This window comes from Terrapene carolina, unplaced genomic scaffold, assembly GCF_002925995.2.
Source record: "Terrapene carolina triunguis isolate 2854851 unplaced genomic scaffold, T_m_triunguis-2.0 Scaffold173, whole genome shotgun sequence".
Taxonomy (NCBI): Eukaryota; Metazoa; Chordata; order Testudines; family Emydidae; genus Terrapene; species Terrapene triunguis.
Window position 1 is genome coordinate 1,445,878 of NW_020664524.1, and position 15,515 is coordinate 1,461,392.

The 15,515-nt window shown below is 39.0% G+C and overlaps 1 protein-coding gene across 2 annotated transcripts in view; it reads right to left on the bottom strand.

Moving 5' to 3' along the window:
* Positions 1–15,515, bottom strand: part of HDAC4 (histone deacetylase 4) — a 439,152-nt gene that overhangs the window by 27,068 nt on the left and 396,569 nt on the right. For both annotated transcript variants that reach the window (XM_024194087.3, XM_024194086.3), the window contains exons 18-22: positions 13,829–13,936; positions 13,207–13,262; positions 11,937–12,024; positions 9,457–9,576; positions 6,370–6,467 (exon numbers count right to left, since the gene is read on the bottom strand). In XM_024194087.3, coding sequence (XP_024049855.1) covers positions 6,370–6,467; positions 9,457–9,576; positions 11,937–12,024; positions 13,207–13,262; positions 13,829–13,936 — 470 coding nt within the window. The remainder of the gene's footprint in view (positions 1–6,369; positions 6,468–9,456; positions 9,577–11,936; positions 12,025–13,206; positions 13,263–13,828; positions 13,937–15,515) is intronic.

Sequence of the window (15,515 nt, forward strand, 5' to 3'; positions counted from 1 at the left end):
GTTTGACTACATTTATTTCAGAAGCATTTTGGCTGTAGAGCAGTGAAATTAAGAACGTGAAACTTATTCGAACACATCGAAAAGCGCAAGCACCGTGGTTACCCTTAAAAGCCAGTATTTGCCAATAATTATCACACACAGGTATCTGAGATCCCCAGTTTCCCCCTTTATTTAAAAAAGGAGATATCTTTGGTAACAGTATTGTAACGGTTGGCAAATGTAAGATTTTTAATGGCTACTACTGCATATATGTAATTGTTTTAAAATGTAATTAGCGCTGCTCAATATTTGAAATAACATTTCAGGTGATGATTAGGCCCTCAAAAGCCTGAGAAATTTGAGCTGCAGATGACCTCGCCAGGACAATCACTGTAATTAGAATTGGGCCAGAAACACAACTATGAGTCTGAGCTACCTGTCAAATCTGAGGGCAGGGTTTGGATGCAAATCCTGGGATCTAAGCCTCCCTCCTCCTCCAATTTTGGTTCTAGGCTGATCCAAAATTTAGAGTGGGTAGATTTCCCACTCAGGTGCAGCTGAAATCTCATGCAAAAAGCCCAAGATGATTTAAATAAACAAAGAACCCTAAGCTAACAATGCTTGCTCAAACCTGTGGTCAAAATTCCATGAAACCCAGCGCATTAGATTTTAGTGCACTGGAATCCAGACCTGAATCCTTTCCTTGATTCATGCCTCAGGTCCAAAACTCTGGCCCGAGCCTTAGGTCAGCTGTTGTTTTTAAATGTATTACTCCCTTCATTATAATAGTGCCCGAAGGCTGCAAACAGGATTGGGCCCCATTGTGCTACCTGCTGGATAAACACATTAGGAAGACACAATCTCTGCTCCAAAAGCTCACAAATAAGACACGGCTGGCGTGACAAACAAGAGGTCTAAAATATTGCCCTGGTGCTACAACTGGATCTAATCAAGCATACGCTGGCAGAGTCCCACTGTCCCAGCAAGGGCACAGGGCTCCATCCACATTGATCTGACTGCAGGATTGGGGCCTATGGCACCATCCACACAATTTTGGACTGTACTAACTGTACTCTATGGGTATATCTACACTGCAGCTGGGAGAGAGCCTCTCAGCCCAGGTAGACAGAGTCATGCTAATGGGACTCGAGCTGGAGTGCTAAAGAATAGCAGTGTGGATGCTGCAGCTCTGGTGGGACTTGGCTAGTCACATGAGCTCGGACCCAGGGTGTTGGTGGGCATGAGAACCTGAGCCACTGCCCGAGTCGCAGTGTTCACACTGCTGTTTTTAGAAATCGTGAGTCCGTCTACCCTTCCTGTGAGCCTCGCTCCCAGCTACCCTATGTTTAAACACCCATTGCATTCTAACCTCCTATTTTTACTCCCTAATACCGCTCTTAAAAAAAAATTCCTTTAGGCTAAAGTTTTATATGTGAATCTTTTTAAAGGTTTGAACAAAAGCCACAGAGCAACTGAGCTGCATTTCTAGTGTTTTTCTTGTTGACAACATTTTGTCAGATGCACCTAACATACTTGCTTTTTTTGGAAGATTAAGTACATGGGGGAAAATACTCTTGACTAAGATTGAGCATGAACCCCAAAAGAAAATGCTGGAGAAATTAGAAGTGATTCCTTGATACTGCAATGACAGGTGCATTTTGCAAAGGCCATAGAGAAAGGTAGGGGAATAAAACCAGCAGTTTTATATGGAATGGGCTCTTTCAGCCTGTGTGTGGGGTGGTTGCTGGGATTGTCAGAAGAACCAAGAGGATGCAACATGGAATGCTTCGAGCCTTAATTTTTTTTTTCCAAATGTTGTGGATTATATAAATTACAAGCACTAATTACACTTTTAAAGCAACATTCTTCTTTCTTAAACCTTTTCAGTTAATCTTAAAACAATCACAAATAAGCTGAACAGTTAGGAAGCAGCTAAAATTCACTGTAGTAAATCTTCAATTAATGATTTCACTATTGTTTAATTTGAAATTTTGATAATTTCTTTAATTTTGATTTAATCTGTCTACTTCTGCAACTTTTAAAATCTATTAGCACTCACCTCAGAAATTAAAGCACAATGTATAATATTGTACAATTCATTGAAAAGAATACTTAAATTTTCTAACTGATGAACAATTCTAAAATCTTTAGGGCTATTGATGCCTGCTGCAAAATGATGCATATCATTTTATTTTATTTAGAAATATTTCCCCTACTGTTGGCATCCTATAACAAAACATCATCTACACCTGCTGCTAATCTCTCCCTCGAAATCATGCCCTCCGTTTGTAGCAGTAATCATCTCTACAATAATTTATTATGCCAAATAGGTTCAGGAATTTAGCTAAGAAATAAGTAGGCAGAGCACATAAAATCTAAAATATAAAGATGACTTCTTTTTCTACGGAAAAAGTCTTAGAAGCAAAACCAAACCAAACCCCAAAAATACAGTTCTGCATACCTCTCGTATACATTTTTTGCATAAATAGATTATTTACAAAAACCTAGTTTTCTATGATATGTACATGGGTCTTTAAGAAATCTAGTACAAGAAGAATCTTCCATCAAACAATACCCATCTGACTTATTTGACTCATCATTTGACTTATAATTTAAATTAAAAGGTGAATAACATTAAAACAAAATTATACATAGAATATTAATGCTTCAGGAGATCACTGTCATGTAGCCACAGTAAACCAAAGACAAGACCACACAACTGCTAGCGCTCCATTGTGGATATGATCTTACAGTGAATTACAACAACGTGCTAGAAAAACCTTATTTCATGTGTTAATGATAATTGTTCTACCCTTGTAATAAGGACCTGAACACAATCTTCACATTTTTACTAAGATTTTCCTTGCCAGGTTTGTGTCCTGTAATTAAACATAACCTTTTAAAATGTTATGAGAATTTAAGGAACAGGAACATTATTTCCTCTTATAAAACAAGTTAGGAAACAACAGACACTGGTAAAACTACAAACTGAACTTTACAAAAGTTTGTTTCTATAACTATGTAACAACAACAATGGATTCCAATAACATTTTGATAATTTAAGGAATTCTTTTAATTATATGCCATACATTTTATACATTAGAGTTTAATACACTTCCTCATAATCTATGAAATCTGTATTGGACAAATACTTTAGTGATGAATTCAGCTGTGGAATGTTAGTGCAGTAAATGGTTAGCTAAATTATAATGTTATACTGTTTTAAGCCAGCATACCCACTGTTACAATACCATGGAACAGTGCCAAGCACTCAGAGAAATACCAAATCAGTTTTGTCATATGGAACGTCCATTGGTGATTGAATTGATCTCTTTCAAAATTTATCAATAATGATGTCACCTCAACTTCAGAACAAAGTGAAATCTACTCATGTTCTAAGCAGTCTGTGATTTCAGCCTTCAGTTATGGATAGTACAAATGGCACAGCTCAGGATAAAACAGTTGTGCAATTTTTAACTCTTGCTTTTGAAACAACACAATTACTAATTACACCTTTACCCTGATATAACGCGACCCAATATAACACGAATTCGGATATAATGTGGTAAAGCAGTGTTCCGGGGGGGGCGGGGCTGTGCACTCCGGCGGATCAAAGCAAGTTCGATATAACTCAGTTTCACCTATAACGCGGTAAGATTTTTTGGCCCCCGAGGACAGCATTATATGGGGGTAGCGGTGTATTTCCACTTCCCAAGGTATTAAGATGTCTTGGCTCTTCTGTCTAACACAAACTTCTAGCTCAAACATGTTTCAGAGTGGTAGCCATGTTAGTCTGTATCAGCAAAAAGAACGAGGAGTACTTGTGGCATCTTAGAGAAAAATTAGCATGGGGAAATAGTTTTTACTTTGTGTAATGACCCATCCACTCCCAGTCCTTATTCAAGCCTAATTTAATGATGTCCGGTTTGCAAATTAATTTTCCCCCTACTGTTACTCACACCTTCTTGTCAACTGTTTGAAATGGGCCATCCTGATTATCACTACAAAAGTTTTTTTTTCTCCTGCTGATAATAGCCCACCTTAATTGACTAGTCTCGTTAGAGTTGGTATGGCAACACCCATTTTTTCATGTTCTCTGTGTATATATATATCTTCCTACTGTATTTTGCACTGCATGCATCCAATGAAGTGGGTTTTAGCCCACAAAAGCTTATGCCCAAATTTGTTAGTCTCTAAGGTGCCACAAGTACTCCGCGTTCTTTTAGCTCAAACATGTTTGTTTATTTTAAGGTTATTGGTATAATGATCAATAGAAAATCCTAACCCTAAATTATGAATTTCCCTTTGGAACTAGGAAAACGGTACTATTTGAAATGGTTTTTGAACCTGAAGAAAACTAGGAATTTAATTTGCAGTCATTTGTTTTATCATAAGAAGATTACTTTATGATGCCAACTATCCAAATTACTTCTTCATTCGAATGCATGCTTTTATCAAACCCATGCAGCAGTCATGACCTTTAAAATCCCAACCATTGTTGCACATTTTTCTTCCTCATCTTGTTACATAGAAAGGTACCTTTCTATTCTAAATACTATGTAGTCAAGAATATTAAGAGTTAATGTAAAAAAATAGTATATCAGTATCTCTGCCTAGCTCAAAGGATTTTCACTGATTCCTCTACAGACTTCAAAGCCTCACAGTTTGGCATTTGGACTGGTTTGAATTAAAGTTCAGTTCTCTGCCGTGAGTTTCCAAGTTCATGGTGAAAGTGCCTGCTGCTTCTGGATTTCATTAGGGCCAATTTTCTTATCTTTTTTTCATCTTAGGTTTGATCCCCTGCAACTGCAACGTGGCATTCGATGGGTCGGAATAACAAGGTGCTGCCTTCAAGGCATGTATTGTCTCATGGGGCGCGCGCGCGCACACACACACATGCTCACACAAAGGATATATGACCCATTCCCTTCTCTTGTCTAACTTTCAGGGGACTATAAATTTTTAACTTCAAAGCATTATTGTACATTAAAATTAAAAAAAAAAAGTTCAGGAAAATGTTTTTCAAAGAAGCTGGTTAAGATTTAAAAAGGTCACTTGATAATGTATTATCATGAACAAACTTGGCATAAGATTAAAAAGGTTTCCAACTTAACTTATACGCTGAAGGTGTGTGCATGTGTGTATATGGCTGGCGTTACTATGTATAAGATCGGTCGGGCAAGTAACTTTCCTCGCAACAGTACTTGCAAAATGACGGCCATGACCATGTTTGGTGTATGTACGCTGAATAGCCGTATTTTCTGGTCAATAAGTGTCAGCATCAATTAGGCAATGGTTGGGTACATTCTTTTTTTAAAGGCTGTTCTGAACAATTTTCCAACAGCCTTGAAATTCAATTAAAATGTAATAGCAATTTGCCATTCAGCTCTGGGCTACAGGTTATTCCTAGAATGAAAAGATCAATCTTGCTGAGTGCTAGGATAAAAAGACCTCCACTTTGCACAATAGTATAACACCATTGTTCTCCTGTAAGTGGAGGAAAATGGGAAGATAAATGATAGTTACTTAAATTATTATAAATTATATGTAATCTTTTAAAAAATCTGTTGAGTTAAATCTCTATTTGTTAGTAAAATACATTAATATTTTTAGGAGATAAAAATGTGCGCACACTGAATAAAGGAAATAATGCTACTGGTTCCACTAGATTGAAAAGATGCAATGGAACCTCATGAAGTTGATATTCCATCTGTGTATTTTCAAAAATGTCAAGATATTTGCATCTGATACTTTGCATGTTCACATCGCCCTAAATTATGCAGACATTTGCCAGAAGTCCATTAAACCTGACTTGAAGTCAGAAAACCACTTCAACTGATAATTGTAGAAAAAGATGCAAATAAGGGAAGAGAACTAGATAAATTCATGGAGGTTAAGTCCAGTAATGGCTATTAGCCAGCATGGGTAAGGAATGGTGTCCCTAGCCTCTGTTTGTCAGAGGGTGGAGATGGATGGTAGGAGAGAGATCACTTGATCATTACCTATTAGGTTCACTCCCTCTGGGACACCTGGTATTGGCCACTGTCGGTAGACAGGATACTGGGCTGGATGGACCTTTGGTCTGACCCAGTACGGCCATTCTTATGTTCTTACTGTAATTTTATACACCAGACCAGCAGAGCTTTTGCTGAGCAGTGAATAAGTGCCAGTCATTCGGCACCTTGCTCACACAGATCCATTGCTATGACCGGGCACACCCCTCTCCTTTCTTTGCATTAGCTTTCAGACACAGAACGTTGAAGCAATTGCAATCCTATTTTTAGTTTACTAAAAAGAAAAAGAAAGTTGCAGAAAAGAAGAGCGATTTCACTGCAGAAAGATCTGATTTCAGCTAAGATGGGTTTTGTGAAAGGAAGGCTTGAATGTTACCTGAAAGCAGTCAAATATTCGGTGTCTCCCATCGGTGGTTCCAGGCCACCAGTAAACGCCATATTAACATTGAAACCAACACCTGGTCCTGTGCCGACCTGAGAAATGGAATGAAGGAGTGGACAAATATAATGTGTTAAATTCATGGAAATTCTGTTGATGCTGGCAATATATCTTTGCAGCCTGCCATTTCTTTAAATCCCATTGATTTGCTCTGCTCCTGACTGATTGATTTAGAATGCATTGTTGGGGTGCTTTCTTTTTTTCTAGAGCTTTTTGGCTCCCCAAAGGGAGGCAGCTTTCACATTCTCACGAGTCTCAAGTCTATGTGAAAGTGGTGCACACACAAATATTTGACGACTGGTGGCCAAACAACTGTGTGTTATCTAAGCATGGAGTCCCATCATTAATATACCAGCGCCTTTTCCATTTTCAAATGGACAGACTGCCCTATTGAAGGAATCATTTTCTATAATTCATCTTCAGCTTTATCACCAAATTCAGAAGAGTACTTTATAGTCCTGCTTTATTTTGTGAATTTTCTTCACTCAGCTACAAGTGCAGTTTATTCAGAGTGAGGGCTCTCTCTGCTGGTGGAAAATATGACTTGCAACAAATAGTTACACTGAGCTAATTGGGTATTGGTAGTATATGAATCATTGAGTGCATATTTGTGAACATTATCAGTGTGTATGTAACTTTATTAGAGGTGACAGGTGAAAAATAAACAAAACATTTACGGTAATTAATTTGAAGAAAAATGTGAACCTCCTTTCTATATCTTATCTAAGTGAAGTGCTGGTATACTGTTGCTACCTAAATACAACTAATCTGGAGATTCAATTTAGATGTACTATACAACTACATAAATAGCTATATCAGTTTACATAAATTACAGAATTTGGGATTCAAACTTTTCTTTGGCTGCCTTACTGTAAATACTAGCTACTAGAAAACAGTCTGTCCATCCATCCAATTTTAATATATAATCTACTAATATTTCCTATACACCTCTACCCCAATATAACGCAACCCGATATAACACTAATTCGGACACAACCCGGTAAAGCAGCGCTCCCGCGGGGCGGGTCTACACACTCCAGTGGATCAAAGCAAGTTTGATATAACGCGGTTTCACCTATAATGCGGTAAGATTTTTTGGCTCCCGAGGACAGCGTTATATCGGGGTAGAAGTGTATTAAAATTTCTGTTTGGTAGAACTGTATTTTGTAAATATTCCTGCGAGAACATTAGGAAACCCCACCACTTTATGCTCCATATTTTACAATTTATAGTCTACTACCGAGTGTCCTTCCAATCCAATATATTTATTTTTTAGACAAAACAATCATTACATTGTTAAATGATTTTAAAGACTCAGCATGAATATAAGTGCAGCCGAAGTCTATAAGTTTGCACTTCTTGTCCCTCCTGCAGCATCAGTTAAATGCTGCATAAATGTTTCGTCATTGACTATGATTATAATGCACAAACAAGGTAATAAAACAAGGATGTGCTTTATATTTTTTAGACGCCTGGAAGGAATATCAAAATTTGCAGAATAGAAAGGATAAAACTGACAGGGCAAGAAATTCTATGGATTTTCAAAATTATCAACATTTCAAAATAAATATAGTTAATTAGTTAAAATATTTTAATTGCCCTTTGAATCATGTATACAGATTTTTATAACTGCATCTCCATTAGAAAGGAACAACTTTGTTTAAATCAATATTAGTCAAAACTATGGAGTCTTTGTGGACTTTACTAATTATCTAAATTAAACACAGCAAAGTCTGGTTCATTCATGACTTTTTTTCTCTCTCTCTCTCTCTCTCTCTCCCCCCATTTGCAGTTCTGTGTAGAATTTATTAAGCAATAGGGATAAATAACCTACAAGCAAATTGAAATAATTGTCTGAGTGAACAGCAATCATTTTCTGTTAGCCCACTCTGATGAATCAAACATCCAGTCTTGTGTAATGAGGTCCGCTAACAGTGAAGTTGGGATTCTGTACAAAGAATGACTTCTGGCTTGCTTAAGATAAGACGAGCAAACTAATGTAATGGCTATTCTAAAACAAAATTGACTTTTTCCTGACAGCTATGTTTTCTTGTGAAAACCAGTAAAGGGTCCACAAGCCAAAGTAGGCCCTTTGTAATTAATGGACTAAACAATGGAAAGGAGAAATAGCTGACAGGTACGCTTTCAAAGAAGAGGCCTAAGCTCAGCTTCTTGAAGGATAAGGCTGAATGTAGAATGAAAAAAATAGTACTTGACGAATGTGTGTGACCATCTGGTGGAAGTCCAAATAGAAAAATGCTTCCACTCTAATTCATATGCCTTGTCTGTGGAAGGCTTATGGGATTCGAAGAGTATGTTTTGGACATTGTCCAACAATTCTAATTAATCTGTAGCTAAAAATCCAATATCCAAGCTTCTGAATGCAGGAAAAGCAGGTCTAAACGCAGTACTCACTCCTCTGAGCAATGACAGGGCATGGCCAGGAGTAAAAGAGATGGATCCCAAGCCTGTGCCTGGAGATCAGAGTACTGGTGAGCCCATGCAGTAACTGTAAAACCATGGGCACCCTCTTCTTGTTTTGCCTCACAAAAAGCTTGCATTGTTAGAAGGAAGGAAATGCACATGAAGTTGTATTCTCCAGTGAAGAGAAAACTTTAGTCTGTTAAGCAAAGGCACCTGTTTGAACAACTGTCCAATAATGACTTATTAGAGACTAATCTTGTTGATCAATCATAGAATCATCCTGATTCTTTGACTAAGATGGTCTACCAAGGTATCTCTTTTCCTTGCCAGGACAAAATGTAAATTTTATGGCATTGCTAGGACTTCAGAAACACACAAAAATGGGTTTTAAGAGAAGCACTAATAGGCATTCATGTGAGCAAGAGCAGTACAAGCTTTCCTACAGTGCTCTGTCATTTCACTTCTTGACCTATGGAAGTCCCCCCAGTCTTGTCAATGCATCTCACTCCTGACCAGCAGCAGATTCTACCAATGAAATCCCGGGGTGCCAATCCCAGTAATTATATGGTGGGCAGGTATCCTGTTTATTTATGTTCTTACCTCATCAGGAGCTCCACTGCCTGGGAAGAAGTTTCCATCATCATAGCGATGTAGTGAAATATAAAGAACGTTAGGATCACTGTAGAAAGCCTGCTGAGTACCATTCCCATGGTGCACATCCTTCAGGGACAGAGATTGTATTAGATAAGGAGGATTAGTACACTAGTAACAGTGCAGATGAAAAACACCAGGCTGGTTCTTTTTAATCCAAGTGAAGCAGTTTATTGAAAACTAGAATGGATCCACACAATACTAAAATTAGCTTTTTGTTATACAGCAGAACCCTTATTTTACTAGCTAGCTGGGGATTGAGGAGTTAATGAAATTGAAGAGTTCATACAAACATCACAAAACCACAGTTGGTATGGTGCATAAGTGGCAGCACAGTGGTGCACTGCATTGCTTTCTTCTTGTCCTTCAAACCACTGCAGAGTAACCTCCAACGTACTGACAGTATCGGAATATGAAGGGATGTCAACTTGTTTTACATCCTCACCACTGTTATGTGATTCCGCCCCCCCAAAATCATGAAATAGGGTTTGAATACAACTGGTTGTTTGTAAAACTGAGCCTCTACTGTCCTTTCAGTACAACATAACTGGGTAATTAATTAACCTCAATTATACACCTGAATGAAAACAAGATGTTCTCTTAGACAGAACTGGGAGGAGCATGTTTATCACCATAAGTCTGACCAGGCCGTCTGTCTGCAGGCCAAACACCCGTTTAAGCTCTGTGCAGGAATGAGCCCTATACGTGCAATTTAACAGCAGTGCAAAGAAAACAAAAAAAATGATCTCAACCAAACAGGCCAATTCCCCTATCATCAAGGTATTAATGTACTAATATAGCTTACAAAAGGGGACATTTCTCCAAATTGTCCTTTAATTTCTGCTACAAAAACCAAGTCATTGAGAAGGGAAGAAGAGTAAAAGGAACTCTGAAAAAAGTGATGGCCCAAAGTGGAAAACTATCCTGAACATTTATTTTTAACTTAAATAGATGAATGAGTCACATCCTGATCCTGAGAAAGCAATCAGGCTTCCAAAAGGAGTGTTGCAAGTTTGTTAAAATCCTAGCTTCTCTTGTTGAGTGACCCACCAGTGTTGCTGGGTTGCCCAAATGTGCATAGTGTTGCACAATCCCTCAAGCAGGTTACTGAAATTGTCCAGATCGCTGCTCAAGCCAAGCCAGTCAGGGACCGTGTCAGTTTCAATACTCTGTCAGCTCATGAGAACAGAGGTGGGATGGACATAATGTTCATGCCCAGTAATCTCAACCAGCACCCGGCACAGCCACCCATCTTTAAGTTTGGATCTGATGTGTGTTCATAGAATCATTGAATATCAGGGTTGGAAGGGACCTCAGGAGGTCGTCTAGTCCAACCCCATGCTCAAAGCAGGACTAATCCCCAACTAAATCATCCCAGCCAGGACTTAATCAAGCTGGGCCTTAAAAATCTCTAAGGATGGAGATTCCACCACCTCCTTAGGTAACCCATTCCAGTGCTTCATCACCCTTCTACTGAAATAGTGTTTCCTAATATCCAACCTAGACCTCCCCCACTGCAACTTGAGACCATTGCTCCTTGTTCTGTCATCTGCTACCACTGAGAACAGTCTAGATCCATCCTCTTTAGAACCCCCTTTCAGGTAGTTGAAAGCAGCTATCACATCCCCCCTCATTCTTCTCTTCTGCAAATTAAACAATCCCAGTTCCCTCAGCCTCTCCTCATAAGTCATGTGCTCCAGCCCCCTAATCAGTTTTGTTGCCCTCCACTGGACTCTTTCCAATTTTTCCACATCCTTCTTGTAGTGTGGGGCCCAAAACTGGACACAGTACTCCAGATGAGGCCTCACCAACGTCAAATAGAGGGGAATGATCACGTCTCTCGATCTGCTGGCAATGCCCCTACTTATACAGCCCAAAATGCTGTTAGCCTTCTTAGCAACAAGGGCACACTGTTGACTCATATCCAGCTTCTTGTCCACTGTAACCCCTAGGTCCTTTACTGCAGAACTGCTGCCTAGCCATTCGGTCCCTAGTCTGTAGCAGTGCATGGAATTCTTCCGTCCTAAGTGCAGGACTCTGCACTTGTCCTTGTTGAACCTCATCAGATTTCTTTTGGCCCAATCCTCTAATTTGTCTAGGTCCCTCTGTATCCTATCTAGGTCCCGCTGTATCCAAAGCCCTCTGTGTTACAGGCTTTGTTTTGGAGGGCTGATAGCTTCTTCGGGATCGGGGGGAGGGGAGAATGGGGGGAAATGGAAAAGATATGGTAAGAAGTTTAGTGCTGTGACTTTAAATCTTGATGTTACCCTTAAAGAAATGTTTATGATATATAAACCATTTTAAAGTGAACTTCAATTCTGAGCTTCTATAGTCAGATTGTGTTCACTGAGTTATAAATAATGGCTCTCCTCTGTGAGGAACTGACGGAGTTTCCATTGTTACTTTGGTGAGAATAAATGTTTACTCACCCAGTCCACTATAAGGATTTTGCTAACGTTGAGTCTCTGTTGGAGAAGCTTGGCTGCAATTGCCACAGAATTAAAATAGCAGAACCCCCTGGAGGTAATGAGCAAGAGAGACAGAGAGAGAGAGGAAAAAAGGGGTGTTAATTATATGTTTGCCTCGGTCCTAATATATATTATATATATATAAAATGTGAAACATAATACAGTAAGTAGGAAGAAATTTCTATTGCTTTCACTATGTCTTCCTCCCTAACAGATATGTGTGCTCGATTACACACAAAAAATAACCACATGCCAACAGGTGACTCAGTGATCTCACAGGAAATGGTGAACACTATTACACGTTCTAACACTCTTTACTGTGAGGTGCAGCTGAAGTATACAATCTGCCTGACAGTGACTTTTAAAGTGTCAGGGCTCTCACTCAGATTAGGGGAGGGGGGTGCAGTCAGAGAGAAAGGAGGGGATTTTAGTGATACATGAAAACATCTGAAGCACAGGGGACCAGTTCAGAGAAGCTTCAAAGAACTCTGCTTATTCAAATCTGGTGGTAAATATTCTCTGATCTCACACCAGCCAAGTATCAAGGGACCAAAGGATCTGTGCATTGGTCATGAAGCCGGGCACGTACTAGTTCAAGAAACAAATTCTATCCAGGGTTGAGGGAGATGTACTCATTAATATGGTTTATTACCCTCTTACCTTTTGGGAACCAGAGTTGAAATCAGCCCAACCCAATGTGGCCAAAACACTTTCAACTCTAGGGGAATAAAATCCCAACAAAGCTAAATGAGTGGAAGATTTGACTTCAGTTTCTGTTTTATGAAAACAAAATGTTTTTTATAAAATTGGTGTTATATTCCCAAGATACAATACTGTATCAGGCATAACTTTTATAAGTGGCATATCACTGATTCTCCATATTAAAAAACCCACGGTGTACCTAACTTACAAACAGCTCTTTATCCAGATAAACAATAGATGGGGATGATGGAATTAATAGACTCAATGTAGTTTTAGAAATGGATGCAATTTCTAAGCGTGATTCTAAAACAGACTGTATTAAACAAAAAGAGGACTGGAAATTTTCCTGCTTCTAAAGTATTACAAACAGCTTTGAACCTGATGCTCTATTGTGCATCACTCAGCAAGGAAGTCTATAATAAATCAAATAATTAATTTTCTAGCTTTCAGCTCTGTATCATGTAGAGAGTTCTCTTTATTAATGGCTCTAAACACTGAAGCAAACCAATTAAAGCACACACATACTTACATGGGTGTACTCTCTTCAGCATGATGACCTGGAGGTCGAACAACAGCAAATCCATTCTACACATAAAAACCAACAAGAATACAGAGGGGCGATCAGACACAAAAGAACATTGGTATCTCACAGAGTGAGCTCAGAAGCTGTGGTGAGAGTTGCTAATTCAGTTTTGTAATTATTCATTAGTTCTTGATCACTCAGATGAGCATTCATGGCTTCCACTCAAGCCCTTAGCAATGTGTCAACTTTCCTTTCCTTTTTAAGGGACACAGGCAGCCTGCATTTTTTGGAAACTGACTACTTTTTTTAACTGTGAGTTTCTTGTAGAGCATACTTTGAACAACTGCAGTGAACTCTGGCCCTGTTGAAGTCAATAGCAAAACTCCTACTGACTTGAGTGGCATCAGGATCTTATCTGAGGTTGTGATTGTTTTTTTTAAACTCATCCTTAAAGGTTAGTAAATGTTTTGTTCACTTGCTAATGTCCATAAGGGTCTTGTCAACTAAGGCAAGAAGGGACCATTACAATCTTCAAATCTGGCCTCCTGTGTATCACGGGGCATAAATCTTACCCTGTCATTTCTGCACAGAGCCCTATATCAGAGCCAAGTGTTACTGCTATACCAACCTTCAATTCTCCTGTGGCCACTTTAAAAACAAGTTCAATGACACAGCCCACAGCCAGGCGAGCTGCACCAGACGAATGAACTTCATTCCAAATTGTGTCACTGTCAACCTAATGAAAACATATGAACAAATTCCGTTTTCAGAAACAATGAGAAGAGCCTGCAGTTGGACTACCTAGATTTACAAACTACTGAAACACATAAAATTCTTGTATTCATAGTGATCATCCCAATGACAATGCAAAGAGCTGGAACCACTGGGGCCTTACATACACATACGTACTAGTGCTAGCTGCTAGTATCACAATGCTCAGGTGGTGGCACACCTGTCTTCCCATGTGAAGAGAGAAAAACTATGACACCGGTGTTGGAGCTAATGTCACAGTAAGTTCAGATCTATCCATATTAACACCACTGAAGAGACCGGATTTCCAGTTGCTCTGTGGTGCTGAGGGATTAGCAATAGGAAGGAGAGGAGTTTGATCACATGCAGTGTAAACGATCATGGGCTTCCTTCTAAGATTCTTATTTGAGTGTTGTCTCAGTATTTCTTTTTACCGTCGGGATAAAAACTGACCCACGCTCAAACAAAAAGCTTTAAGAAAATGTAAAACAAAAAAACTACTAAAGAGGGAATAAATCAATGAAGAATGATGTTTAAGAATAGACAATTCTCTAAATCCTTGTCAAATCTATTTTGGCTAGATTTACACAGAAATTACTCTGCTAGAGAATCAGAAAATAAATTTTAGCTAGCTTAGGCTCAGAATGGCCCTTCAACATCTAGGTGTTAACTGTGGACATTTAGTTTAAATGCCAAATATTTGACAGGATTAGGAACAACTCCCTTTGACAAAAACGTAGACTAGACTAGGGGAAAAAAGGAAAGACATTCTTTTGAAATTCTCTGGTTGCTCATTATTGTACAAGATCCTGTTTAAATGAGAACGTGAAGTGTGCAATGTTGGCTTTTAGCACAACAAGCCTAACAACTGCACAAAGGCAAGATAGGTTCACACGTAGGTGATGAAATACCCTGTTTGATATTTACTATGATTTGGTTGTGAGCACTGGACAGAAGTGGACAAAAGGAGCTTTTGGATTCCCATGGGATTGTTCATAGGCTTAGCCAGTGGCGAATGACCTGCTCTGAATCCCATTGATAGTGGGCCAGACTGTTTACATAGAGTGGTGACAGCAGTGTGTGCTTTCTTCTTTTCACCCATAGCTTCTGCAAAATCCAGACTTAATGGAACTGATCCAAGCTGGGGGTAGTCTAGCTATCCGGGACAGGCTCAGAGTAAGCATAGAGTGTTTGTTGATGTGAAGAACTGTCAGATTTTATTTCTAAGATAAGACTGACTGGATATGAACTGACCACTTTTGTGGGAACAATATCAGAAGGGGACTGAAGAAAAGGAATATCTGTATTGCTTGGTTTTAATCAAATTTAACTTGCAGAGTTTTTGATAGATATAAGCCAATGTGAGATCACAGAATCATAGAACTGTAGGGCTGTAACAGATCTCAAGAGGTTATCTAGCCAACACCCCTACGCTAAGATAGGGCTATCCCTAGACAGTCCTTGACAGGTGCTTGTCTAACATGTTATTTAAAACCTGTAATGATGGATCCATTTCTTTTACAGCTGACTAAAGCCAGTGGGCTCACAATCAACAAGGATTGTTA